The sequence below is a fragment of the Pithys albifrons genome, chromosome 12 (genome assembly GCF_047495875.1).
Source record: "Pithys albifrons albifrons isolate INPA30051 chromosome 12, PitAlb_v1, whole genome shotgun sequence".
NCBI classification, from domain to species: domain Eukaryota; kingdom Metazoa; phylum Chordata; class Aves; order Passeriformes; family Thamnophilidae; genus Pithys; species Pithys albifrons.
Genome location: NC_092469.1, coordinates 14,655,587 through 14,682,336, shown reverse-complemented (window position 1 = coordinate 14,682,336; position 26,750 = coordinate 14,655,587). Strand labels below are relative to the sequence as shown.

General features: G+C 47.5%; 2 protein-coding genes across 3 annotated transcripts; both read left to right on the top strand.

The window, feature by feature from the left end:
* The first annotated feature begins 400 nt into the window (after positions 1-400).
* On the top strand, positions 401-3,545 carry LOC139677564 (fibulin-7-like). Its single transcript, XM_071567649.1, has 8 exons — positions 401-469; positions 922-1,078; positions 1,242-1,412; positions 1,582-1,707; positions 1,865-1,987; positions 2,080-2,217; positions 2,305-2,443; positions 3,185-3,545. Exons 1-8 carry the CDS (start codon positions 401-403, stop codon positions 3,543-3,545), a joined length of 1,284 nt encoding a protein of 427 aa, XP_071423750.1.
* Positions 3,546-6,243: 2,698 nt separating this feature from the next.
* ZDHHC1 (zinc finger DHHC-type containing 1) lies at positions 6,244-25,507 on the top strand. 2 transcript variants are annotated; one of them, XM_071567294.1, is made up of 11 exons: positions 6,244-6,370; positions 8,919-9,137; positions 10,000-10,175; positions 10,784-10,885; positions 11,725-11,849; positions 12,187-12,345; positions 15,836-15,948; positions 21,370-21,455; positions 22,081-22,174; positions 22,753-22,858; positions 23,290-25,507. In XM_071567294.1, the coding sequence occupies exons 2-11, from the start codon at positions 8,919-8,921 to the stop codon at positions 23,565-23,567; spliced, it is 1,458 nt and encodes a 485-aa protein (XP_071423395.1). In that variant the 5' UTR covers positions 6,244-6,370; the 3' UTR covers positions 23,568-25,507. The 2 variants fall into 2 exon arrangements, with proteins under 2 accessions (XP_071423395.1, XP_071423394.1); XM_071567293.1 differs by having other exon boundaries at positions 23,032-25,507.
* Positions 25,508-26,750: the final 1,243 nt, after the last annotated feature.

Below are 26,750 nucleotides of genomic sequence, written 5' to 3'. Positions count from 1 at the left end.
ACAGGAGACTTTCCCAGGCTTAGCAAACACATGGGATTAGCCTCACCCTGCATCCCTGCATGCTGGGAAGCTGCCGAGCTGGGGCTGGCTGTGGGGTGAGCCCGGCACTGCCAGTACCTCTGTAAGTGCCGTGACAGCCACCGCCTGGCCCCGGCATCTGCTGCCCTGGGACATGAAAGGCCTCAAAGCCTCTGATGTGCAGACAGGGAAAGGAAGGGAAGGGAAGGGAGAGGCTGGCGCCAGTGCCAAGGGGAAACTTTCCTACAGCTTGGCCTCAGCCAGGAGAAAAAACAACAAACACACGGGCACACACAGTGGATAAATCCCAGCGAGTGCAGGAGTGTAGCCGTGAGCAGAACCGGACCGTCAGAGTCTTGTCTCTGTAGCCAGACCCAGCGTGATGCTCCTCATCCCACTGCCAGTCTGGCTGGCCCTGGGCATCCTGCAGCTGCCACTCAGCAGCCCCCAGGTAAGGACCCTCATGGCTCCCACCCTCTAGCCTCATAGCAGACGAGCCACTGTGGGCTGCTCAGCACCCACCTCTCCCACCCCAGCACCCTGCCACCAGCCTGGAGTGGGGGGTACAGCACAGTCATAGCACTAGTAGGGCTGCCCAGGGCTGGGGGGATGGTCATGGGACTTTTCCACTGTAGAAATGAGATGATGTTAAACCCCCTGGGGCATCCAAGCTGCTCCTAAGCATCTAAGTGCACAGGCAGGACTGGGTGGAGAGGGTTGAGGCTGAAGCAAACATGGAGTCAGGGGCAGACCCCAACTAGGATGGGAAGGAAGGGGCTCTGCCCAGGGCAAGACATCCAAACCAACCCCAAAGATGCTGCCTGCTTGAAAGGGTCCCCCTGGGCTGCAGCAGGGGGGCAGGGGAGCCCAGTGGATGACAGGGATGTCCACATGTTCCCCTAGGAGTGCCTGAGCCGGCAGCAGGCGCTCAGCGCGGTGCGGCAGATACAGAAGTTGCTGGCGGTGCAGGAGGCTGCCCACCTGCGGGGCACGCGTGGGCTCCGGCAGCAGCTTTCCAACCTCCAGAGCCACCTCCAGAGACAGCCCACCAAACGCAATGGTAACCTTGGCCAGTCACCACCGTGGGTGACTCCCCACGGGGCTGGCTCTGGCCTCTGGACCCCCATAAACAACCTGGGCAGGGGGACCCCCAGCTCCTCTCTGGGTTGGAGTCGGCTCCAGCCTGGTGATGTTCATCCTCACCCATGTCTGTCTGTCCACAGAGACCTGTCCACCGCTGGCAGTGCCCTTGAATGGACGGATGCTGGGCCGGAGTGTACGGACAGGCCACGATGTGCACTTTGTCTGTGACACTGGCTTCCGGCTGGTGGGCTCGGAGACCCGCACCTGCCGGCACAACCGCACGTGGAGTGGCACCCAGCCCTTCTGCAGAAGTGAAGTGGGGTGGGGTTGGGATGCCATGGGCTAAGCGCTGTCTGTGGCCTCCTCTGTCACCCTGAGCCACAGGGTTCAATTGCTCTGCCCAGAGGCTGCAGCACTGGGGACTGGGATGAAGTGAGGATGTGCTTCTCCAGCTGATGCTCACAAGCTGCTTCTCTCTAGGTATTGATGACTGCTCCAGCAACCCCTGTGCCAACAGCGGGACCTGTGTGGATGGAATCCAGAACTACACTTGCCTCTGCCCCCCAGGCTGGTCAGGCTCCAGCTGCCAGAGCCCCATCTACTCCTGTAGGTGCCTGGGTTTGGACTGCAGAGGACAGGGATGCTCATGGGGACAGCACCTGGCTATGCTGCACCCATTCCCCCTTCCCTGGCAGCCCCCTGCAACCTCAGCCCCCACCCATCTCCCCATGCCCCAGCACGTGACACCCTCTGCCCCCTGCAGACTGGGTGACAGTGAGCAACACCTCCTTCAGCCGCCAGCCCCGCTGTGCCGAAGGCCGCTCAGGCTCCAGGCGCTGCAGCTGTGACACTGGCTTCCAGCTGAGAGCTGGTGGTGTGTGCCAAGGTAAAAGGGGGATGAAGATGGTAGGGAGTGGGGGGAAAGCAAGGCTTGGTGGCAATAGAACCCTTGGCCATTCCCCACTTTGTTCCCCCCAGATGTGGATGAGTGCCAGCTCTACCAGTCCAGCCCGCAGACCCGGATTTGCCTCCATGACTGCCTCAACCTCCCTGGCTCCTACCGCTGCCTGTGCCCCCCAGGCTACCTGCTCCATGCTGACCGCAATGCCTGTGAGGGTAAGAGTGGCAGGTGCAGGGCACAGAGCATCCCATGGGAAGAGGGGTGCAGTGAGGACAGCCCCACTCACCCTGTATCACCACCAGATGTGAATGAGTGTGCTGGGAAGCAGCACAACTGCACGCAGGGTGACTTCTGCATCAACACCTTTGGGGGCCACCGCTGTGTGCGCCCCAAGTGCCCCCCACCACGCCACAACACCAGCTATGTCAAGACCTCTGCCTTGTGAGTACCATTCTGTGTGTGACTTGGGCTGCATTGTGCCCTCTCCCAGGGTGATGGGTCCTACTGTGCCCTGGGGACTGCAGTGTGTCACCCAGGATCAGCAGGGTCAGTACCACCCAGCAGTGGTAGCAAATTGCCATGTGGCATGCCCAGGTGTCCTTGGCATGGTCCTTGATGGTCTTGGGATAGTGGTGGCTGGGACTGCAGCTGGGAGCACCCCAATACATGGTGGCTTTATCCAGGATCCTGCCTGCCCCTGAGAGCCCCAGACTATGGGTAAAGATGCCATTTCCCCTCTGCTGCACATCCATGTGTTGCCATCGGCTGCCTTCCAGGAGTCCTGGCCATCCCGCTCTTGAGACTAACCCACTTTGTGGCTGAGCAAAAGCCACCTAAGCAGAGGAGCATCCCTGATCCTGACATGTTCCTCTCCAGCATGCACACCTGGCTCCATCCCTGGCCTCCACCTGGGACTGTGGTACCCCCAGTCCTAGCCTCAGAGCATCACTCAGACCTGTGCCCTGCAAGGCATGGTGTTTGCCTAGCAGAAACAGGGATGAGGCAGAGATCCAATGCCAGGCACACTTGGATGTGGCTGTCTTGGGTTGCTCTGCCACAGAACCAACAGTGGGGCTGGAGATGCTGCCTGTGGTGTGGGCTGGGCTTATTTGCAAGGATGAAGGCAGCTCCCTGAGAGCCAAACTACGGCACTGAGCAGTGGCAACCCTTCTCTCCTGGCAGCCAGTGTGAGAGGAATCCCTGCCCCATGGACAGCCGAGCCTGCCATCTGGCCGCCACCTCCATCTCCTTCCACTACCTGCCCCTCCAGGCCAACCGCACTGTGCCCCGTGTGCTCTTCAAGATGTCCACCACCCACTTTGTGGGTGACAGCCTGCGCTTCGCCATTACGGGTGGCCGGGGCCAGGGTGTCTTCTCTGTGCGACGCTCTGACCAGCAGACAGGAGAGCTGCTGCTCACCAGCCCCGTGGCGGGGCCAGCCACGCTGGAGGTGGAGCTGGAGATGAGCGAGTTCTCCCGCAAAGTCCTCCTGGGCAAGCACATATTCAAGGTCACAGCCTTTGTGTCCCCATATGTGTTTTGATCCCTTTTAGAGGCAGGTGTGGGGCCAAGCGGAGTCTCTCCTGGGGAGCGATGGAGCAGGTTCATCTCAGTGGTCCCAGTTCTTGTCTCATTGGAGACATCCCTTTCCTGTAATGCTTGCTCATGGATGGCAGGGCAAAGCCACCACAGCAAAAACCATGCACCACCTGGAAGGAAAACCCTAAGGGCAATGGGGGGACCAGCCTGGCCCCCTCCTCTCTGCCTGCATGGCACACAGAGAGGAAAGACAGAGTGAGCCAACAGCACTTGGCATGCAGGTTCAGCTTCTTGTATCTTGTAATCTCTAATAAAAGAAAAGTGGCTGTAGGAAGGGTGTCCTCCTTGCTCAATACCCAGTGCTCCTGGGGCAAGGCTCCTGGGGACAGCGGGTGGCTGTGCTCACAGCAGGCTCCTCCTGCAGAACATGGGTTCCAGTAGAGCTGCCAAGCCCACTCAGGGTTATGCAGTGGCCATGTCCCTTCCAGCACCACTGTTCCTGGGGGACATGCGGAAGAGCCCCCCAGCTCAGGAGTGGGAGATGGGCTGAACGTAGAATCACAGAATGGTTTGGGTTGGTAGGGATCATCTTGTTCCAACCCTGCTGCCATGGACAGGGACACCTTGCAACACGCTGCCCTGCACATCCTGCACAACCAAGGCTTCCTGAGTCCCTTTGGCAGTGCACGGAATGTGCTCTGGTGAGCAGGGGGTGATGGGCACCATGCTTGCTTGTGTCCAGGAGACTTCCCTCTGCAGCAGCTCTGACAGGAGCAGACCACGTGGTTGAACAAAGCTCCACAGCTCTCCAAGCACTCGAGCTGTCCCCTTGCACCCAACCTGAGGAGGATGGGCTGAGAGAACGAGAGCTGCAGCCCCCCACCCTCCTTAGGCACCCCCTGCCACCGCCAGCACAGCCAGATCCCTGCACAGAGAGAGCCGCCAGCAGCTGGAGGTTGAAAAGGTGACGAGGGCCTTTGGGGACAGTGAGGGAAGGACATGCCGCCTCCAGGACACCCTTCCCTCCACACACAGAAGCCTTCTTAGGTGGATGTCCAGCCAGCACAAAGCAGCTGCTGTGTGCAGACTGCGGGTGGCTCATAAAGAGCTCCTTATGCACCGGACACCAGTCCTGGGAGTCTGCACAGTTTCCTCGCTGGAGCACAGGGAAAAGCCTCCCCAGGGCAGTGGAGTTGTGGGCTGGGCTGGCAGGGCAGGCTGTGCTGCATCACTAAAATCCACAGCTGGCCTGTGCCCGCTGCGGTGAGAGGCTGGGATGCAAAGTAGGGAATTACAGGGGTAAATATTTATCTCTGCACATTAGGAGCCCCAGCCAAACTGGACACCACAAGCAAGGTTTTGCAAAAGGTTTCTGCTACCCTTCGAACCTTCAGATAAAACAAGACTTGACTAATCACTAACACTCACGTTACTGGTTGCTAACAAAAGTGAAACTCTGCAAAACTCACTATAAGCTGGACTCGGAGCTGCTGAAGCACATCCAGAGATGAGCAATGGATCTGGGGAAGGGTGTGAAGCACAGGTCAGATGAGGAGTGAGGGAGGGAGCTGAGGGGACTCAGCCTGGAGAAAAAGAGGGTCAGGAGTGACCTTATCACTACACAGATACCCGAAAGGAGGTTGTAGCCAGGTGTGAATCACTTATCCCACATAACATGTAACAGGATGAGAGGAAACAGCCTCAAGTTGTGTGTGCCAGGAGAGGTTTAGGGAAAATTTCTGTGGAGAAAGGGTGGTGAGGCACTGAAACAGGCTGCCCAGGGCAGTGCTGGAAGCACCATTGCTGGAAGTGTTCAAAAGGTGTGTGGAGGTGTCACTTAGGGACCTGGTTTGGTGGTGAACATGGTGGTGCAGGGTTAACAGTTGAACTTGATGATCTTAGAGGGCTTTTCTGTAGTTCTTTTTTTCTGGTGTTCTTGATGCTTGTTTATTGATTCAGTGAAGTGGTCACAGCACCAAACCTGCCAGAGTTTGGGAAGCCTTTGGACTCTGCTCCCAAGCACATGGTGTGATTCCTGGGGCTGTCCTGTGCAGACCCAGGAGTTGGGACTCAATGGTTTTTGGGGATTGCTTCCAATTCAGGATATCCTATGATTCCATGATCCAGGCATCCCTGGAGTTCATCTTTCTGGAATTACTGATGCTAGATGATACTGGGAGGATTTTAAAGCCATATCAGGTGCTGTGTTATCCCAGTTGCCCAGGTTATCCTTTGTCCTCCGTGGACAACGGTGCTTCCCAGAAGCAATCCATATTTCCACATCCTTTAGTTTGTTTTAATTAAACACAAACCACTCCAAAGCCTCTGGTAAAATTCCACAACATCATTATATTTCACTGTAAATCTCACCATATATATTATAAAAAATAATACATTTCATACCATAAAGACTGGTTGACAGAATAGGGAAGGGAATTTCCCAGGAGCAGGATGGCCTTTGCTCACAACCAGCATCCACCACTGGCTCCCAGGGCATCCCCAGCCCCATGCATATGGAATGCCACCTCCTGGAAGGGTGTGGTGTGTTGTAGCCGGGATTCCCTCGGTGTGGCGCTCAGTGAGAACCCCACACCTGGCTGGGGTGGGACGAAACTCCGATGCCTCCCCACGAGTCCCCGCGGAGCGATCGCGCCCGGCGTGGTTTGGCCCACGCGCGCCGCCGTAGCCGTTGCCATGGCGACGAGCCCAGCGGCCCGAGGCCCGCGGAGGCGCCGGGGGCTGCCCTGGAGGCCTCGGCCGGGGGCCCCGCGCCCTGCCCGGGCATGAGGCGGGGACGGGGCCGCTTCCAGCCGCTTCTGCGGGGAGAAGGTGAGGGAAGGGAGGTGGTGGAGATGCGGGAGGGGTTTTGCGTGGACCTTACCAGAGCGGCTCTCCGGGAACCCGCTCAGCCGGCTGTGCCCCTGGTGCTCCCCCGCGCGTCCCGGTGCCTCTCACTCTCTGTGTGCCCTGAGAACCCAGATAGTGACTTCATGCCTTGTTTTTTAAGTTAGTGTTCTGTGTAGCTGGGTAGAAAGGAGTGCTGGGTGTACCTCCAGCATAAGGGCATCCCACTGGGAAGGGGAGATGGAGTGTCTGCACAAGGGGGAATGGCTTCAAACTGACAGAGGTCAGGGTTAGGTTAGATATTGGGAAGAAATACTGCCCTGTGAGAGTGGGGAGACACTGGCACGGATTGCTCAGAGAAGCTGTGGCTGCCCCATCCCTGGAAGTGTCCAAGGCCAGGTTGGACAGGGCTTGGAGCAACCTGGGATAGTGGAAGGTGGCCCTGCCCATGCCAGAGGATTGGAATCAGATGATCAGTAAGGTCCCTTCTAACCCAAACCATTCTGTGGTTCTATGCTGTATGCTTGAGTCTCTTGACAGAGAGCTTTGTTTTTCATCAGTGCATCATCACTGAATTGTCAGGGAAAGGCAAGAGGAACTTTGCTCCTGAAATGGGACAAGCAATGTCTTGTTCATGGCTTTCTTCCTTCCTGAGAGCCTATTCCAGCCAGACTCTGCTCTGGGATGGCAGCAGCTGTAGGGACAGCTGAGCCAGGGGCAGATTCAGTCACAGTTCAGCACACAAAGACTTCTGACAAATCGTACTGAAGTTTCTGGCATTAAATACCATAGTGTTAAAACCATCCAGTGTCATAAACCATCAAAATCTGGCAGCAGAACCTGCCCTTTTTTTCCCAGGGTCTGTGTGGGCTTGTCTCCCTAGCCAGGGTCTGATTAGGAGAAAGGAAAAACCTGGGAATTTCTTTGAATTATCTGAGCAGGTTTTGTAACAAGTAGCTCAAAGTGATGCGCAAGCAAGATTTCAACAGGCCAGTGAGAAGAGGATGGCATGACTGGGAACTGTTTCTCATCTGTGAGGAGCCAGTTGCCATGTAGCCATTTAAACTGTAAATGCAGGCAGATGCTGCTAATTACCTCAAAGGCTGCTTGTTGATAGGACTGTGCTGAGGAATGTAAATTATGTTCTTTTCTATTCTTACCTACTTTACCAGCTGATCTCAAAAGACATTTCCAGCCCTTTGCCTGGGCCTGAAGGACTGTTGGCATACCAGGATTGGAATAGTCCTGCTCACTCTTTCAGCACATTGCCATACTTGCTCTCCTCTAGCCCTGTGGCATTGTTCTGCCACTGGAACCATCATCAAAAATACCACAAGTGAGCCAAAGACCTTCTCCTTTTCTTTCAGCACTCTCATGTGCGAGTTTGTCAGACTAATTGAAGTTGCTTATTGTGTTAGATGTTAATTTCACATCCTCTTTAGTTACTAAGGAAGGGTGAGAGTGGTGCAGAGGTACCTGGAGTCAGCCCAGGCCAAGCAGAGCTTTCCAGTGCTTGTTTTGTGATGCTGCCCCAGAGCTGCTGCCTGGTTTGTTCCCTGGTATCTGCTGCACCCGAGTTTTCCATGAAGCAGAGCAGCCCAGCTCTCTGTTCTTAGAAACTCCTCCCAGCTCTCTGACAATTGAAAAGCAGCAACTAATAATCCAACACAAATCTAAAAAAGGAAAAATTGCCTCTGAGTTCAGAGCTGTTGTGCAATCAGCAATCATAAACATCCAGAACTTTGGAGGTTATGGTTCATAACTTTGCTGTTAAAGTCTTTGTCATGCCAGGAGTCCAGACATTGCAGGACAGCTGAATAACCAAGCTGCTTCCTGCATGGATGTCCTGCATGTGCAACTTTCTGTTCCTCAGCAACAGTCTGCTTTATACTTGTTGTGGAGTAGCTGCTGCTTCTTTTCCCCTTTTTGTCATTATCAGTGCACTTTTTCAGTTTCTAATCTTCCCACTTCCTTTATTCCTGACAAAGGCATCTCTCTCTCGCTGGGTGCTGTGTAGTGCAGAATTGCAGTTCCAGACTGTGCTGCCATGGGGCCACGAGCTCTCACTGCTTATGTCTGCACTGCCTGGCAGGGAGATGTGGCACTCTGAGACAGGTGAAAGCATTTGTCCTGCCATCATCCAGAGCTGCATTGTCACAGGAACATGTCCCTTGACCACAACATATATCATAGTGTCTCTCCAGACTGCCTCCAAAATACCCTTTCCTCTTTTTACTGCATTTAGGTCTAGAGCCATCCAAAGACTGGCAAAACCTGCATTTCCCTTAGCTGGAAGTTTGGAGTATAGTGTTTCATGCAGACATCAGCACTTGCCTTTAGTGTGTGTAATTGTTTTTACCCTTCTGTTCCTAATGATCACAAATCCCCTGCTCAGAGAGAAATCTCTCCTCAGGTTTGTCATCATTTTAGTCTCTCTAACCTGGTCCACCTTGGAGCATATGTCCAGTGCCAGGGCTCTGTCATGATGTTTTCATGTCACATCTTTTTTGTTTTCCATTTTTTACTTCTGTAGATGAACATCTGCAACAAACCACATAATAAGATTGCTCCGGAAGATTTGGGTGAAGCTGTCCCTGAGGTGCAGGTCCAACGTGCTCGAAGAAATGGCTGGAGTTGGCCTCTGCACCTGTTCCAGATTATTGCCTGGCTGCTGTATCTCTTCTTCGCGCTGGTCGGCTTTGGAATCCTCGTTCCTCTCCTGCCTCGCCACTGGCTGCCTGCTGGCTATATTGTATCCTTTGGTCCAGAGCAGAACAAGGGCTGGAATACACTGTCAGTGGGGTTTTGTAACAGTAGTTGGGTAGCACTGAAAGCGTAGGAAAAAGCTGAACCAGAATCATTCTGAACTATAACCATCATCTTGATCTTCTCCTGTCTGTAAAAATCAGTTATTTTGAGATCCTCACTTTGGATAACTAATGTTTTGCTTGTTTCTTTAATCACTCTTCCTTAAGGTTCTTAATTTTGCTGCCGAGGCTCTTCTGCTGTTTCCTTCTGCCTGTGTGTCTTCTTTGCTTCCTATTGTGGTGCTGCATTTAGAAACAAGAATCCAAACAGGTAATATTTGAAGGAAAAATGACAAATCCTGGATCCTGTCTATAAATTGTATAGGAGCCTATTTTAAAGGGGTGCTCCTCTTTCTTGGGATTCTGACTCAGGAAAAAGAAAGCAAGGTGATCAATACAAGTTCCTTCATGTGACTTTTTTCCTTTTGCTTCTTGGAAGTTTGGTCTTGTGAAGGGGCATGTGCACAGCCTTAACGACTCTCCAAGGGTCTGTGTGGACTAAGAAATGTGGAGCTATATCAGCAGTCTGTACATGGGGTCAGATTCTGGTAAGTAAAGGTAACTTTTAAAACTCCCTGTGCTAGGAATATCTACAATAAGGAATATTGTTCCTGTAGATTTAGTTATCTTTTTCTGGAGGGTATTTATTACAGCACAAACATCTCTGTTAATAAAGCTCAGATTAATGTTCTGCAATCAGTTATTTAGTAATTTCCAGTTCTAAGTCATATATTTCTCATCTGTGTGGGCTTTGTCTATAAGGATTAAAAGATACACATTAAATCCTTAACTGTGTACTTACTTCAGTGTCCAGGAGTGTGTTTTATCTACCATTTAGTTGTTCATCTTACTGCAGTCTCTATTGATCCTGCGGATGCAAATGTGCGAGAAAAAAACTATTTAGGGCCTCTGGCCACCTTCAACCGTAACCAACACGCACATGTCATTGAAAACCATCACTGCCATGTCTGTGATGTAGATGTGTAAGTATCTTTTCTTTCTATTACTCTGTCTTCTTTACCATTACACTTCACCGTTAGTCTTTAGTGTCAGACTGCAGGATTGAAATCAAGCCTCTAAAGTGTGAATTAAGCTTCATCCTGGGGCAGATTCCAGGTATTTGGGTAGGGACCTCCTGTCAAATGTGCACAGGGTTCTGTGTTTTATTTCACTGCTCACATGTGTGGAGAGGGCTGTTGTGTTCCGTGTTACCTGGATGTTGGTGTTTGACCTAACTGTGTAACAGTGTGTGTGTGTGTGCTTGTATCTGGCTGGATGCTTAAGTGGTAGCAGGAAATGCTTGAAGGGCAGGCATTAAGATCCAGCTTTATAGAACTGCTGAAGGGATTCAAATCAGAATTCAGCAATTTCCAAAATAGAAATCATGCAGTGCATTGAAAGGAGAATTTTGTAGTGTTTGGGATTATGGCCCAACCATACAGATATGTTTGGGAGTTGAAGTGCTCTTGATGCAGAAGGTTTTCACACTATTACCAAGATCTCTGCTGGTGTATCCCCCTATATTTGTGTCACTGGAAAGTCATGGTAATGAGCTGGTGCTGCCACACTAATGCCACCCTTTCTTTGGCAGGAGTGCCAAGTCAAAGCACTGTGGAACTTGCAACAAGTGTGTATGTGGCTTTGATCATCACTGCAAATGGCTCAACAACTGTGTGGGAGAGAGGAATTACTGGTAGGAGCCTGGTGTTGTGACAGGAGCAAAAGACTGCATCAGTAACATCACTCCTTCTCTTCCCAAGGTTCTCCTGCATCTCAGTCCAGTCTGTACTCAGCCACACAGAACCACTTTTCTTTCAGCCCCTGGCTGAGTAAAATCAGTCATGAGAAAACTAGATGGAAAATAGAAGCATGATTATGACATTCAAATAACGAGGGATAAAATTCCTACAATTATGATTTTGTAGCTGAACATCTATGAGTAAAAAGAGAGCACATAGTCTTATTCTTTGGTATTAGGAAAAGGTTTTGGGATGTTAATTGGATGTCTTTCATGCTTCTGAGAGCTGGAGTGGGAATAGAATTGTGATTATGCTGTTCCAATCTGAAACCACCTGCATCCAGATTGTGTGCTTTCCCAGTGAGAGTTGCCAGTTGGCAGGAGTCACAGCAGCATATAGGCACCTCTAATCCATGCCAGGTTTCAGATAAGAATAAGGAGACTATCACTGATGCTTCTCAGTTTCACTTTCCTGCACTAAAACCTGGTGGAGAGCAGTGTTGTTGCTGCTGGCTGCCATGTTACACTGCCTTCAGATTTTGTGCAGAGAGCTCTTTGTCTGTCCCAGATATACTGGAGTGTTTTGTAACCACAGTTGCTCTAAAGGGTCACAGTTTAGTCCCTCAGGGTAACAGAAAATAAGTAAGACTGTTCACCACTATCTATCGTAAGTGTAAGGAAGCGTGACAGTAATTGGAGATAGCTGTCCGTATCTCCATCTTTATTAGAGGCTGGGATATTGAATTGTATGTGTGATGTTATTGAAGCTGCTGAGACCTCTCCCCTTCTTGCAGGCTCTTTTTGAATAGTGTTCTGTCTGCCATCCTGGGCCTGGGGCTCCTGCTGCTCGTTGCTTTCTACGTCTTTGTGGAGTTCTTCATCGACCCCACAATGCTCCGCTCCGACCAGCACTTTGATGGTACAGCAACGCTTCAGTTGAGCATCCTGTGAACCAACCAGCATATCTCCATACTGGTTTGGATTCTGTGGGCTCTTCCACTAAGAAGGAACTCCATTCCTTACTCTGTGTATTTTATATTTCTGTTAGAGTATCTTTGCTCAGTCGAATGGAGTGTCTTTCTTTACAGAGCTAACTGTTCTCCCCAAAGTCCCTGCAGGCACCAGATTTTTAGGCCTCCAGTGCACAATAGGTCTGCAGCTACTTTGGAGTTAACAAGATTTCCAGCTGTAAAGTTAGTTAGAGATATTTCCTACATGGACAATCTATTTAACCTCCAGTTCCCTTTGGTTTACAGCTCTAAGGAACCACATGGACCGCTGGTTTGTGTTTCTTCCTGCATCTCCTGTTGAGACTAAGGCACCTGCCATTTTGGTCACAGCTGGAATTTTTATTCTTCTGAGCCTGGTGACTGTGATCCTGCTGGGCCACCTCTTGACCTTTCACGTTTATCTCTGTAGGTATTGTATTCCTGTCATCTGCATCCCCATTTCATTTTTGCTTAGCCTCTGCTCACCCTGTCTTCACTGTGTGTTCACCCATGTCACAAATAGTCACACATCATGCATTTTGTTACCATTGTAAAGGTACAAAATTGGGATTTAACACCATACTTCTAAGTTTCCCTCAGTACAAGGTAGGCTTATCAGTGCATGTATAAGTGGGACCTGTGCATTCAAGTCTGAGCTGTGTTATCCTGGAACTGAAAGCATGTGGGACAGTATTGGATAGGTCAGGTAGGATGAACTGGTCGATTCCAGCATGGTGCCAGTGATGGCATGTTCAGTTGGACTCCTCATATGGGCTTTGTGAGTCTCCTCATGATGCTCCCGGTACTTTGGTTGTGTGAGAGAGCCTGTTTCTCCCTTATCCCAGGAAAGTGTGGCTGTGCTGAGCTACATTTCTAATAGGAGCCCTGACATCCAGGCCAAGGTCACTTTATGGATGTTGTACCATATTGACACAGTATTTGTGGAATTCAGAGGAATAGGCTTTCAGACAGTTTCTCTTTAGATCTCCTGCTTGTTGCTCTGTCAGGAAGGGATGTTTATGTTTATTTATGTACAGATGGCCATCAAAACCCTTCTTTCGGTCATCGTCTAAAATGAAGCCAGTGCTTTTTGGCTGCTGACGAAAGTAATGGTGGAAAAAGATCTTACACTTGCAGTAGTTGCTGGTGCCAAAACTAGGGAAGAAGGGATGTGGTAGAAGAGAAGTGAGGACAGCAGTTACAGAGGATCCTTGGATGGATTTTCAGGTTCTCAGTTAACATCCTTCATGCAGGTGCCAACACAAACTAGGTCAGCACAAACCAGCGGCTCCAGAAGCAAAACAGCTGCACTGCTCAAGTGTAGCATTCGATGGGTGAGTGTTCCTCAGCTGGCACAGACATTACAGCCAGTGAGGGCACTGACTGTCATTTTCCTTCTAGAGCCTCTTTGAGCTTGACTTAAATTTGGTCATGCTGCAATTTTACTTTCTTGGTGGAATTGACAGTTGCTTTGCTGGATTAATGGCAATACCTGGAGATTTAAAAGGTCGATCTAGCACTGTAGGAAGACAAAAGCTTATCAGCTGTCTCAAAAAGTGTAACAAAGCTGGGACCACTCTGGGAAGTTTTCTTTTGGATGAAAAAGCATTATTCGATTTAGTTCTGAGCAGTGTTTATCCTGTCCTTGTGCACAGCTTCCACAAGAGGGTGCTCCCTGCCTGGGATAGAGACCTGCTTTCTCTGTCAGAAATCTGCTTATGTGCCGCTGGTTCAGCTCCAGCTTTGGGAAACTCTCAGTTGCTGTTGTGCTGGGGTGATTCTTTTTCCTCTTTCAGAATGAATTTTGAGCCCAATTAACTTTTACTTTTGGCCCAGTTTTAAATCTCTCTGACTTACATGGAAACAGAATTTAATTATTGTTAATTTTTGTTAATATTTTATTACATTAAAATCTGCTGCCAAAATGAACGGGTTCTAGCTGTGCAGAATGTAGTGTGTAAGTCCTTGCTTTGAAGGAGTGGTGTTACCATACTGAAGCCTGTATTCTGTGAGATATATATATATATATATATATCTATCTATATATATATATATATCTGCATTTCACTTACAGCTGCATTTCCATGTAAAAACTGGGGTTCAGGGAGATAGACAAAGTATGTCTGGTTTAAATTCCTCTTATTTCACACCTATATTTGTCAATAGTCTTCTCTAAGTGCTTTAAGGTAGACAACATTTTAATGAACTGCCTACCCTCTTTTGGGACTAGAAATACAGTTTACCAGTTCAAATGTAATTAGTGTTAAAAGTATTTTTTCATAAACCTTTTTGTTTTTACAAAATTACAGAAAGAAAATGGCACTTCTGTGAGTAGTACTGTCCTTAGACTTCATATAAAAAACCCTGGTTTAAGTCAGGTATGACCTTGAAAATTTAGAATCTTAGTTTTGTTACAAGCACAGTGAAAATTTCAGAGTTGCTCTTCTGATTCGAATTACTCACAGTGATCACTCAAAAGGAAGTAGGTTATTCTCAAAATAGTAAGTCCATGTATTAAAAATTACCAGCCTTGATTCAGACTCAGTTCTAAGGCATTCAGTGAAGCACAGCACTTCACAAATTTGGAGGGAGGATATATTTTTTCTTCAATACTGAGAGGCCAATAGTCAGCAGAATAAAAAGAAAAAAAATAGTAGAAACTATAGGAAGAGAATATAGGAAAGGATATGTGGCTCTTAACAGGCTGTGATTATATGTTGCTTGTTATATGCTGCAATGTTATCTGGCAAAAAATGCAGTATTTTAACTAAATAGCTCCATTAAAATATTTTAGAAGTAAGTACTCAGAAACCTACATCCTCTGAATTAAAAATGGTTTATAGCTATTTGCTTGTGAAGCAATATTCTGTTTCTCAAAGAAAGCAAATGGCACCATTCTAGGAGCACTTTCCAGCACCCTGCACTGTCCCTGTTAAGTGCATTTGCTAATCACTTGGCTGCAGATTCACATTCATCTCTATGCTCTTTCTTTCTGTCCAAATGGATCCTGAATTTTATTTCTTCGTAAGGCGATTGCTTTAGCAGAGGGTCACCTTCTCTTCTGCTCTCCCCCACTTCCCTGTGAAGTAGTCCTGTGCTCCAGGCATGGCTTTGAGAGATAAGATATTACTGATACAAATGTCTTCAGGCAGAGGAAGGATTTTAGTCCGGATGTCCCACATCCCAGGCATCTGCTCTAAGTGCTGTGCTTTTGTAAAAAGGAGAAATGACTAGCAGGCTGTGCACTAAAAATCTTCAACATTCATTTCTGGATTTTGTTCTCTGAAAATACCATAACAGAGTAATTATGGGAGCAATGTGAGTTTTGGACCTTTGCAAGATTTTGGATCTCATGAAGAAACCAAGCTACCCAGCAATGTCACATGCTTTTGGTCATTCATGAAAGCTGATGTGCTTGCATGAAGGACCTTAAGAGCACATAAACTCGGACATGTGAACTCTGGGCACATTTGTTTGTTGTGAGGCAAGTTGTGCATTTGATGCTCACTGGTTTGCATATTGTGTCTCAGTCTCTACAGGACACAGTAACCTGAGCAATTTCTTTGCTCCGTTTAGCATCACATACCTCCTGATTGCTCACCAAGCTATTCACACCTGTTGAGTATGAATAGTGGATTTGCTCTGAAATTACCTGAACAAACTACTACAGTATAGAAGGTTATGTGGTAGTTTAGAAGAACAGTGGGACTATAAGAGAGCATTGTGATGATGGCAGTGAAAGATGGAGAAAGATAAATAAAAGATATAGTACAGTGCACAGGTACTTTTGGCTTAGAGTATCAATCCTTTCATGTTTATAGTTACTATTTGATTGTATAGTTATTCAAACTGTTTGTGTAAGTGTTATCAGGGAGGGGCCTTTCCTGTGCTGACAGGTCTCTTTCTTTCCTCCCAGTGTGGCACAGACTGACTACATACGAGTACATCCTGCAGCAGCGTCCACAGCAAGAGGCAGGAAAAGTGAACAAGCAGCAAGAGTCTTGTTCCTCCCAAGTGAGACCCAATCAGGTACTCATCCTACTTTCAGTCCGTTTCTCAAAACCTGCCTCAATTGTCTGCAGTGTAAAGTTTGCTTCACTTTTTTGAGCTCCAGGTTTTAAAGGCAGCTGCTAGAGATAAGACTTTAGAGGTACTTTGATGGAGTTGAGTAGGATGTGGGAGAGTGTAAGGCCTGTAATTCAATGAACACTTTGGGCATAAGCAAGTACTGCTTTCAAAGGAATCAGTCCCTCCCACTCTCTTCCTCCACCACTTGTTTTGGGCCCTGCACTATCTCATCTCTTGTGCCAGCACAGCTGTTCGTTAGAACAGGGTGGGGGAACTCATCTAAGTAACAATACAGTTTATTAAAAAAATAGTTGAGCTGGCCCAGCTTCCTCCCATTTGGTTCACCAAGCAGTCACATGAATACCTGGCTCAGCACGAATGAGGGTGACTGAAGAGTGGGAAGAATCCTGTCCCTGAGAAGGGCAGGACCATCTGTTTGGGTGACAGAGCACATGTTGGTGGCTTGTGAGAGAGGTACCACAGGTCATGGCTGCAAGTGAAACCAGCTCTAAGGCTGAAGAAAATGGAGGCTAATCATTGAGCAGCCAATAATACCAATAATTTAACCATCTTGGAAATGAAAAGGCCACCAATGATTCAGAAATGACCCAGAAACCTGCTTTTCTTTGAATTGAGTCTGCACAGTGGTAGTAGTCCTTGTGATTACCATGGTCTTGATCTGTATCTCTGTAGAAAGAGTTCTACAAGCTCCTTAATGCTGCTGCACTTTGCAGAGGCAAATATATTCCACTCTTAATTGGTAGGTTTTGTATAATTTATTTTGCTACAAGGCAAAATAAATTATTGGATTAACTCAGATTTTGACTGGACAAATTCTGTACTGGCTTTAACAGGAAGTTGAGCTAGAAACTTCCAGAAATTCTTCCTAGTCTGAATTATTCTGTGATTCTCAATCCTGTGTAGCTTTTCACTTTGTGCAAGTTACCTACTATACAACCAACTTCATTTCTTAAGAAATTAATTAAAGCCAAGCTTCATACGAGTATTTTGTGTAGAAATACTGGGATCTCTCTGGACTCATCCATAATTTTTCCCTATCAAAGCAAAGGGGAAAGTGAGCTAATTTAATTTTGTATAATGCAGAGTCCCTAGCTTTTCATATATATATATTTTTTTTTACAGTTTTGGAAAATTTGAACTTTCAGTTTAAACAGAGGTTTCCATAACAACAAAAATATTTGGCACTTTGTCTCATAGAGCTTTGCCTAATATAAAAATTAAAACAATAATAAAGCATTAGCTCTAATCATCTAGTTACTGAATTTTAATTGATACTGAAAATGTATTTGAACAGGGGAGGACTTCGTGTGTGTGTGCTCACTTGGGATGTAGCCATTCAGTGATGTCCTCCTGTCTGCACTGGTGCTTATATAGGTTTGTGTGAATATGGTTAATTTGGAGCAGCAAGCCTGGAAGGAGCAGGGTGAAAAGGAGTTCTGTGTTTCAGGACTGCACTTAGTACCTTGGGGAACAAGAAATACTGGATGATGCCCAGTAACATTGTTAAAAAAAATGTTAACCCACCAGATTTTCCTTGTTTCTTACATAGCAACCAGAGATAAACACAAACAAATAGATTGGAGTAGGAGGACACCAAGTGACTTGCCTTTTGTAAGCTGTGTTGAATACAGCCTTCTTTAGCTTGAACACAGCAACCCTTTGTAATTTATCCAACATGTTGTGAGCATAAAATGGAAATCATCCTCTTCCAGCTTTTGTCTGAACTGGTCATTCATTGTAGGAACTCAGAAGAAACATGCATTTCCCCTTTAATCCTTGTTTTTGAGCCTTATTCAAGCTTGGTTGTTGGTTTTGGCTTCACTTTTCCATGTTGGTCTGTAGTTAAGTCTTTGTCTATGTTCAGGTTAGAAGATTCTTGTTCAGGTTAAAGGATTCTTACCTACTTGTAGAATCCTTCTCAGAACATGCACAAAGTAAAACCCCTAATTTTGTGCACTAAAACTGTTCAGATGTCACAAAAAATGCAGAACAGTTGGACACACTGAACCTTTGCCTCTATTACCATACCCAAAGCAGGATGTGCAAGTTACAATTTTTTCTGTAGGCTGTTGCATAGCAGTCCAAAGAAATACAAACTAAACCAAACCCAATGCTTTAATGCATAGCTGCATTCATGCCAGGGACCTGGCTTTCATATGGGGCCAGCTGGGACGTGATTCTGCTCACATTCTTAAAACTTTGAACTGTCTTTGGACAATGATTCAGGTTGGTAAGGTTTGATTCTAAATCATAAACACAGATTTTACTCAGCTTCCCTCAAATTTGCAGTGTTGTTTCTGTCTTCCAATGTCACTTTAAGGTGAGCCTCAACTTCACTCTCAGCAACAGAACCACTTTCCCTGAAATAAACATTTTTTTGCTGTTCAGTTCTGCCTCCCCTCCAGCCAGACAGCACTTCAGGGCACTTGCTGTCGCTGAAGTGGTTGATAAGGGCAGCTGCAGCAGGCAGGGAAGCTGAATTCATCCTGAGCTTGTAACAGTGGACCTTGGGGTGGACACAGCTGGTGTTTGGTGAGCATGGCCAGGATTTGCACAGTGGCAGAATTTGGGCAGTCTGTTGATCCAGCACTGTTTTCAGCAGGACTAACAGCTGAGTCCAAACAACCCAGCTGCAAAGGGTGACTTGTCTTGGTGCTGCAGTGGAAGGATTCTGCCTGTCCTGCTGATGCCTGGGAGCAGAGGGAGGCTTGGGCTCTGTGCTGTAGCCGTAGTTTTTCTCACAGTGATAGAACATTGTATTTTCTACTTTCATTTGTTTCTGCTACTCAGCTTTAGTGGTTTACTTTCATTTATGTGGCTGCTTTGGTTATATATTATTTATAGAAGGCTGAAATGAACAAAATGGATTTTAAAAGGCTCTTTCATTCCCTCCTTGGAAAGAAATCGTTCATGTTATTCTCAAGATGAATCATTTATTAATCTCCCTGGAAATGCCAGTCCTACAGTCCTGTTTGTGTGCTGTGGGCATTGAGTGCTGATTGTTTTCAGTTACTCTGCACAGTGGGATGTCTCCCACTGCAGCTCATTCCAGTCACGACTTGCTTCCCTCTGCAAACACCTGTACAATTACAGTGATAAGAGACTGTGTCTGGTCTCCTTCATTTGTGACTCAGGTGCATGAGGTCTGAATGTAAATCTTGATTGTAAATGTCCCCTGGGCGCTTTGAGGAGACATTTGTGCACACTTTGTGTTCAGTCGATGGTGAGTGATGGTCTGACTTGGGTTACAAGTGCTGTGAAATACACGTAGTAAATTTCTGCAGATTATTAATCTCTCACTTGGATAAACCCTACCTGTAGTAGATCTAAGTACAATAATTCTCAAGTCAGAAATATTTGCAGTTGCTAAACCAATTCTCTTCAAATTTTATGTTACCACCTATAAAACAGCTGCAAATTCCACTCCACTGCTTTTTTTTTTCCCCTTCCAAGACCAGTTAAATGCAGAGCATGTTAACAAAATGCAGCAATTCTGAAGTCTTTCCAGTTTGGCAACTCTCTTATCTAACAAATACATGAGTACTGAGTCTCCAGACACTGATGCCAAGATGTTCAAAAGGAACTAGTGATTTTGGAAGTATCTGTTCTGCATGAGGAGAAGCCTGGCCAGAGGGGATCAGACCAGTGTGCTGGCTCTGACACTGGCCCCCAGTACTCTCCCTCAGCACTCAGCAGTTTGTGTTAGTGCCTTTCTTCTGTTTGTTTTGAAACTACTACCTGATTTTTTTCATTTGATGCTCTGTAAATGCTCTATTAGAGAGTTGGTAAACAATTATTCCCCATATGGTTCCTCCACTCATATCTGCCCTGAGTATTCCCTCTCCTGACAGAAGAATCCCAGTCCATCAGCTGTTCCTTGTATAGAAACTGCTCCGTCCGTTTCACTTGTCCTGTCACTGTTCTCTGTACCTTCTTCCTGGTCTTCTGTGAGGAGAGATGCTGGAACACTGTAAAGAATCCAGTGTCCAGGCTGTTGATGAGTTTATTCAGTAACATGAAACTATTTTCTATTTTTATTTTTAATTTGCCTTTCCTTTTTATTCCTAACATCTGAAATGATTTCTTGACTGCCACTGAATGTGCATCTACATGGATTCTTTTCTAGTTGAGACCATTGCTTTGTATATGAAGTTTGCACTGCTTGTCTCACATGCATCTCTTTCCATCTTTACCTCTGGCAATATTGATTTTTGTGTGCCATTTTCTCACCCTGTAATTCAATATTACAAAGATCTTCCGCAGCTCTTTGTGGCTGGCTTTCATTTTTAATGCCTTACATCAGGGAGTGTCATCACCAGGCTTCTCACTGCTCTGCTCTTCTGTTGATTGTTTATGAATTCGTTGAAGTGCAGAGACCTTGGATCTCTCAGGAACCCATTTGTGGAATGTCCAACTCTGACTTCATTTTCTCAAATTTGCTGATCAGGCTGTTCAAAAAAATAGGTCTTCATGAGCCTGTTTAAGTATTTTTGAAGCTAATGCCTATCACATTTCAAATCCCTCCATCTTTACCACCTAAAAGTTACCTTAAAATGTGTGTCTTTATAGTCACTGCATGCTAAAATGCTTAAGAGGAAGCATGTCTGGTTATTCAAGTTTAAGAGCAGCTGATATGAAGTGTCAAGATTCTTCTGAGCACAGTTTATCCATTTTGATAACAGGGCTTCATACCCCACATCCCTTGGTACTCTGACTGTCTTCACTGTGTCCTTTTGAGTCAGAATTGAGTCCTTTTCTGTAATGCAAACACATGGATTTAAGAGGCTTATTTATTGAATCTTCTTATATGTATCTGAAAATATGCAATTTTCAAGTTCAGGATGGAATTACTTTGAGTTCACCTATACCTGAGGCAAATGATCAATGTACCACATGCATTTTTTAAAAAACAGCAGTTATTAGCCATACTGGATCACACAAGAAACAGAAAATACTTTATTTTTTTCCTATATGTTGCATGCTTTCATCTTGCATTTGAAAGACATTTTTGCATTCACTGAGTAGCTCCTCAGATTGAACTGTGTAACTAATGGAGGTTTTAAGTGGTATTTTGAATGTGGTCCCAAGAAATGACTAAGCTGATCTCTGTAAGTGTGATTTGGTTTTGAGTCACATAAAATCCTGACTGGCCTTAATGAATGAATCGGGGACTTTCAATTGTGTCAGCCTTGGTTTTCCATCTTCTTAAGCAGCAGACTCCTGCTGAGCTTCAGCTGTGCTGGCTGTAAGGGTGACAGAAAATGTCTAGCACAGGGAGAAAGAAGACATCTGTAATGAAAATCCCTCTTCTCCACTCTGTGTCCATATTAGTCTGAAGATGTTTGTTTTTTTTTTTTTCAGGAAGCAGACTTACTGTCAGGTAACCCTGGCTATGCAGACCCCAGAGTTCAAGTAGTGGAATTCTCAACAGTAACTTCAGGAAAAGGGTAAGAAAAGTCTCCCAGCAGTGTGTATGGTGAATGGGAAATTGTCATCAAGGTCACTGATGCATCTTAAGACAAAAGTACTTGGGAGGAGAGGGAGCACCAGTATTTTGACCAAAGCATGGTGAAGTCGTTGAGGTTCAAGAGGGTAAACACCTGCAGAAATACTTCTCTTCCCTTCCCTGGGAAAATATGATTCCTACAATTCTCTATTTAGGCTGTTTTATGTTAAATATTTTATATTAAACTGCTTTCTATTAATTGTTTTATATTAAAATTACTTTAAAGCTGCCTGATTTGTCCTGTAATTTCTGTATTGAGCTCATTATAGTTACATGATTTCAGGTTATTGAGAGATGCATCACAACAGGGGAGTTTACAACACAGGCAAGCACTCATGGGAAAACAGGATCCTTGTCTCTTAATTAATCCTTGACTGTTAACTCATGTCCCTGAGGATTTCCTTCATATTTTGCACAGTTATGCAGGGAAAGCTCGCCTGCAGTTTTGCTGGGAATGCTGTGCAAGGCAGGGGAGGTTTCAGTCAGGCTGATGTGTATGTTGCAAAGGGAATCAGAAGTAAGTCCTGTCTTAGGGACTCACCTTGTGTGTCTGCTGTGTTCTTTAGCTTTCCAAAGCTCTATGTCCACAACAAAGAAGGTGACCCCGAGCAGGGCTCCTCCCCAGACCCCCCATCCCTTCACTTTGTGGTCCCTTCTCAGGTAAGCAGGATTTGCTACACCCCAACCCTCTGCTGCTGACAGTCCACTGAGGTGCAGGGGCACACAGTCGCTCTGGTACAGGCTGTGCTTACACCCTGCTCCTCACTCAGCATGTCTGCAGGTGTGGCCGTGCCCTGCAGTCACCACATCCAGGTCATGCTCTCCTGTCTCAGCTCACAGGTGTAATCAGAGCTACCCTGCAGTCCCCTCCAGCTCACAAGCTGTCACACAATCCAGTCCAGTGCCTTGCTGTCCCCACGCAGTTCAGTGACTGTGTCTGTACTTTGTTGATGTTAACAAGTTCTACGTGTTTCTGTAGAGCAAAATCCAGCAGTTTGTGTTCAAATGAGGATATTAAAGCACTGTATGCAGATAACGTGTGTGTTATTAAATACCTGTTCATTGTCACTTTATAGCAACTCAGTCTTAACCTATACAATATTCTTGGACTTTGGTTATACCTAGTGCTCATTATTCAAAATAGGAGGAATTAAAAAGACATAGCAAGTAAAAACACTGTTTCATTGCTCTGGGCTGATAAACTGACTTCTCTTCCCTCGGGCCACTTGCTTTCACAGCAACAGAAGAAAAGAAGAAAGAAGGTGCACAAAGCTTCTTCCTCAGCAACGGACAGTGGATCTAAAGAACATGCTACACGTCAGCTCTTCCCAGATCCCCAGTCAGGTGAGAGTGCACCAGTCAGCTTCTCTGCTGAATTTTGTATAAATATAGGTATGATTTTCTTTAACACTGGTGGATCAGTCGCAGCAGAATTCCTGGGCTTGTTGATGTCTTTGTGGGGCTGAGAGATCTCTCTTTCTCCTTAAGCTTTCTTCTCCCTTTATTTCCATCTGCAGAGTTCCCAGCCACAGCTACTGCCACCTCACCTTCCCACAGCCTTCACCTCTTAGTGCCAGCTTCTCTTCCGAGAGCTGCTGTGCCCCCTGGCACCATGAGCCTCATCCAGGCAGCAGGACCCCCAGCTGACTATCACTCAGAGTCTGCTGAGTCCATGGATGAGATTCCTGTGGCTCAGACTCTTCTTGGGAGCACAGCCCTTCAAGGGCCTCCTAAGAATAACTTAAGCAACTGTGAACGTTATTCCTTGTCCACAGACAATCCCAGAGGTGACAGGAAGAAGACTCTGTATTCTAAGCACAAGGTAAAAAGGAGAAGCTGCCAGCAGGACAGACGCATGGAACAAGACCTGGAACTTTTTTCTAAGATTCCTGATGTGTTTGTAAGTAAGAGCAGTGGAGAACCTTTTGTCCCTCAGCCTCAGCCCAGTGAGAGTACAACGGAGCCTGACCACAGAAAATGCACCAGCAAGCAGCATGTGAGCAGACATGATCCACACTCAAAGGACAGAAGAACAAACACCACAGCGGCCTAGGGATCAGCCTTCCAAAGTCACAGCCTTTGGAACAGTGGGACTCATCCCTCACTGTACGGGTGCTGTCAGGCTGCAGCGAGACATTTCTCACCCTCAGCCTAAGGCGAGGCAGCAAGGTGGCAAACCTGAGGTAGACTTGTTACTCAAGGGAGTTCAAGTGCTTTCCTTAGGAAAGCGCTGACCCCTACTCGCCCTGTACACTCTGGTACTGCAGTAACTTCATGGGAGAGTGCATGGGGAAGAGCAAGGCTGCATCTCTGCTGTTCCCTGCACCCTGAAAACTGTATTTCCCATCTGCCTACACCCTGTCAGACTTTGGATCTTGTGCAGGGGCTTCAGCAGGTGGTCAGGGAGTAATCTCAGGATTGCCCCATCCCTATACCGCCTTCCACTGTGCACCCTCAAGCCAAGTCCACCACCAGCATGTTCTCTGTAAGGCAATGTAGTTTGACCTACTCCCCCTTCCCAGCAGCCTGGGGTGCCCCACAGTGCAGCCTTCTCATCAGAAGCTTTGGGATACAGCAAGTCCTGAAACCTTTCCATTTCCTGGGCTGCCAGATTTGCATTAGTCCACAGCCAAGCCTGGAGTGTGTGTTGCTCAGAAAGATCCCACAGCAGACACTGGGGCACATAGCCAGTGCCTTGAGTCACAGCACCCTGTGTTGGGGGTGGGAAGCAGAGAGGTGTCTGGGCTGCCATCCTACAGCAACTTGGCTTTCCCTGCTCTCTTGACTTCCCCAGGCAGCATGCCCTGCTCTAAATTCCTGGCTGAGCACTGAGGCTGGGGCTTCCAGCAAGGCCATATCTGCCTAGTATCCAGCTAACCTCAGAGCCCAGGATAGCAGCTATACACAGATCCAAACAGGCCTTGCCACGGGCATGGGTGTGCCTGGCATGATTTGTCACTTGGCAGCTGATGGCACCTGCACAGCCCCAGCACAGCTGGTGCTCTGAGCAGCAGCGTCTGACGGGACCAGTTGCACCATTTCCAGACGGGCCTTCAGCACTGCACGTGCTGGTGGGGTGAACAAACAGGTGCACCAGGAAACAAAAGGAAGCCAGGGGAGTCTTCATCCCTACCAAGTCTTTGATGCACAGACAGCACAAGTGACTACTTTCTCCAGGCTATGGTGGGTGCAGGTTAGGGAAGGACAGGACAAAGCAGGGAGCTGTGTGAGTCAAGCTAAGCTGTTCTCCCCTTGCCTATCAGTCTGCAAGCACTTACCCAAAATGGTTCAGAGCAGGACAGGATATGTGGGGGCAAAGGTTCTTTGGGCACAGCCAGTATGGGACAGGCAGGCTGGACTCCCAGCCTTGATGGGAGAGACTAGCCCTGAGGAGAGACTTGGTTTTTTAAAAGGCTGCCTTATGACTCTTCCCTGTTGTCTGATTTTTGTTTCATGAAAGAAATGGGATGAGTAGCCTTGACTCCTCATCAAATTACATCATCCATTGATCAGCAAAAGTGAAGTCTCATGTAGCTGTTGAAGTAATTTTGTCTCAGTTTGCAGGGAAGGCTGGCCTGTGGTCACCCTCCTTGCAGCTTCCCTTGTTACTGTGGCTAGTAGTGCCCACTGGCAGTGTGACCCTTTGCAGAAGCAGATGAGTGTGGGTCCAGCCTTTGTGGACCAGCAGACATGGCACTGGGTGTCCGCAGACATGAGGGTATCTGCTCACCAATGGGTCCTGGTTAGACAAAATCCTTCCTGTTGTTTCTCCTCATGTCCACTGTCATCCAAGGAAACTCTGCACCAATGCTAGGCTCGGGGTTTTCCAAGGTCAGTTGTCCCTCCTCCAGAAGACATTGGTAATTCCTCTGCAGGAGGTGCCCCTGAACAGCCTTTGTGTGTTTTCTTACTCTTTGTTCATGCAGAACCAGTCCCAAAATCATGTACAGAGCTCTTTATATCTCTGATCACAATAAAATTTTCTATACTCTTTGCTAAATAGTTTCTTCCTTTTTTACAGCCTTTCCTGGATCTGCCCAATCCATATCCCCAGACTGTTTGGCTCACCTCTCCTTGAGCCTCTGATGTCCCAGCAGGGCTCAGCACCATAACCAGTGTGGGGATGACAGCAGTCCTCTCTCTGGAAGGTGCCATGGTACTGCCTTCCCCAAGGGTTAGGGATCAGACCACCTTCTCCCACAGGTGGGTAACACAGCCTGGTTTCTGTGCTGGAGCTGAGTGAGGACCAGGGTGAGTCCCAATCAGCTCTGCATCATGATGCAGACAGGCTGCTGTGCCCCTTGGGCTGAGGGGAGCCAGGTTTCCTGGTCTGTCAGATGTCCAGGGAAGGAAAGGTCTGGTGTGTCCTGAGGTGCCAGGTTTTGGGCTCAAGCTGGGAAAGAAGGAGCTGTCCTACAGTTTGCTGGGACATGATCCTCTCCAGAAGCATGAGGCTCACCCTGAAGGCCAGCATTTAGTCCTTCTTCCCTTCCCAAGCTGTGCTCACCTGCCCACTCTCCTACTGAGAATAGCCCCAAATTCTCCTGTCACACACAGAGACACCCACCTGAGAAGGCTCTCTGCTCCCAGAGCCCCTAACAACCAGTGCAGAACCCCATAAGCTGCCGGGATGTACTGGTTCTGCCCAGCCCTGCAGGCTTCACAAGGTGCAGGAGCCCAACACTTCTTGTTGGAGGCCAACAGGATGCCCTGGAGACCCTGGGCAGGGAAGACATCCTTCTGATGCCTTCAGCTGGAACATTTTCTCCACTCAGCTGAATAGCTCAAGGCTGCCAAACATGTCCATGCATTGGAGCAGCTGAGTGCTGAGCCAAGAGCCAGGCTCCAGCAGGACGGGCTCCAGCACTGCCAGGGTTGGACTCTGATCTCCTGACCCCCTCACAGGCAGCAGACAGGATTATGTGTGCCACGTGGTGGTTGAATTTGGCTGGGGTTTGTGTCTTTGACACGACTATATCAAAGGAGGACTGTTGAAGATGCATAATGGACATCCAAGAGTGAAAAAATGGTGAGGCTGACATGGTTTTAACTCCTGGGAGAATTGGACTCTCCTTCCCAACCTTGCTTCTGACTCCTTGGGACTCTAATGCTCATACCTTGTGGGTTCAGATGCCCATGGTATTTCTGCTGTCCTAAGTGAGGAAAGTCCACTGCAGACCTGTGGCAGCAAGCAAAAGAAGTCACATTAGGGTGCTACTGCAGAGACCACCAGCGC

Excerpts from the sequence above, each read along its gene's own strand:
- LOC139677564 (XM_071567649.1), top strand. The coding sequence starts at position 401 with ATGCTCCTCATCCCACTGCCAGTCTGGCTGGCCCTGGGCATCCTGCAG. Across the intron at positions 470-921 it reads TGCCACTCAGCAGCCCCCAG|GAGTGCCTGAGCCGGCAGCA; the intron begins GTAAGGACCCTC and ends ATGTTCCCCTAG. Across the intron at positions 1,413-1,581 it reads CACCCAGCCCTTCTGCAGAA|GTATTGATGACTGCTCCAGC; the intron begins GTGAAGTGGGGT and ends GCTTCTCTCTAG.
- ZDHHC1 (XM_071567293.1), top strand. The coding sequence starts at position 8,919 with ATGAACATCTGCAACAAACCACATAATAAGATTGCTCCGGAAGATTTG. Across the intron at positions 21,456-22,080 it reads ACAGTAACTTCAGGAAAAGG|CTTTCCAAAGCTCTATGTCC; the intron begins GTAAGAAAAGTC and ends TGTGTTCTTTAG. Across the intron at positions 22,859-23,031 it reads CTTCCCAGATCCCCAGTCAG|AGTTCCCAGCCACAGCTACT; the intron begins GTGAGAGTGCAC and ends TTCCATCTGCAG.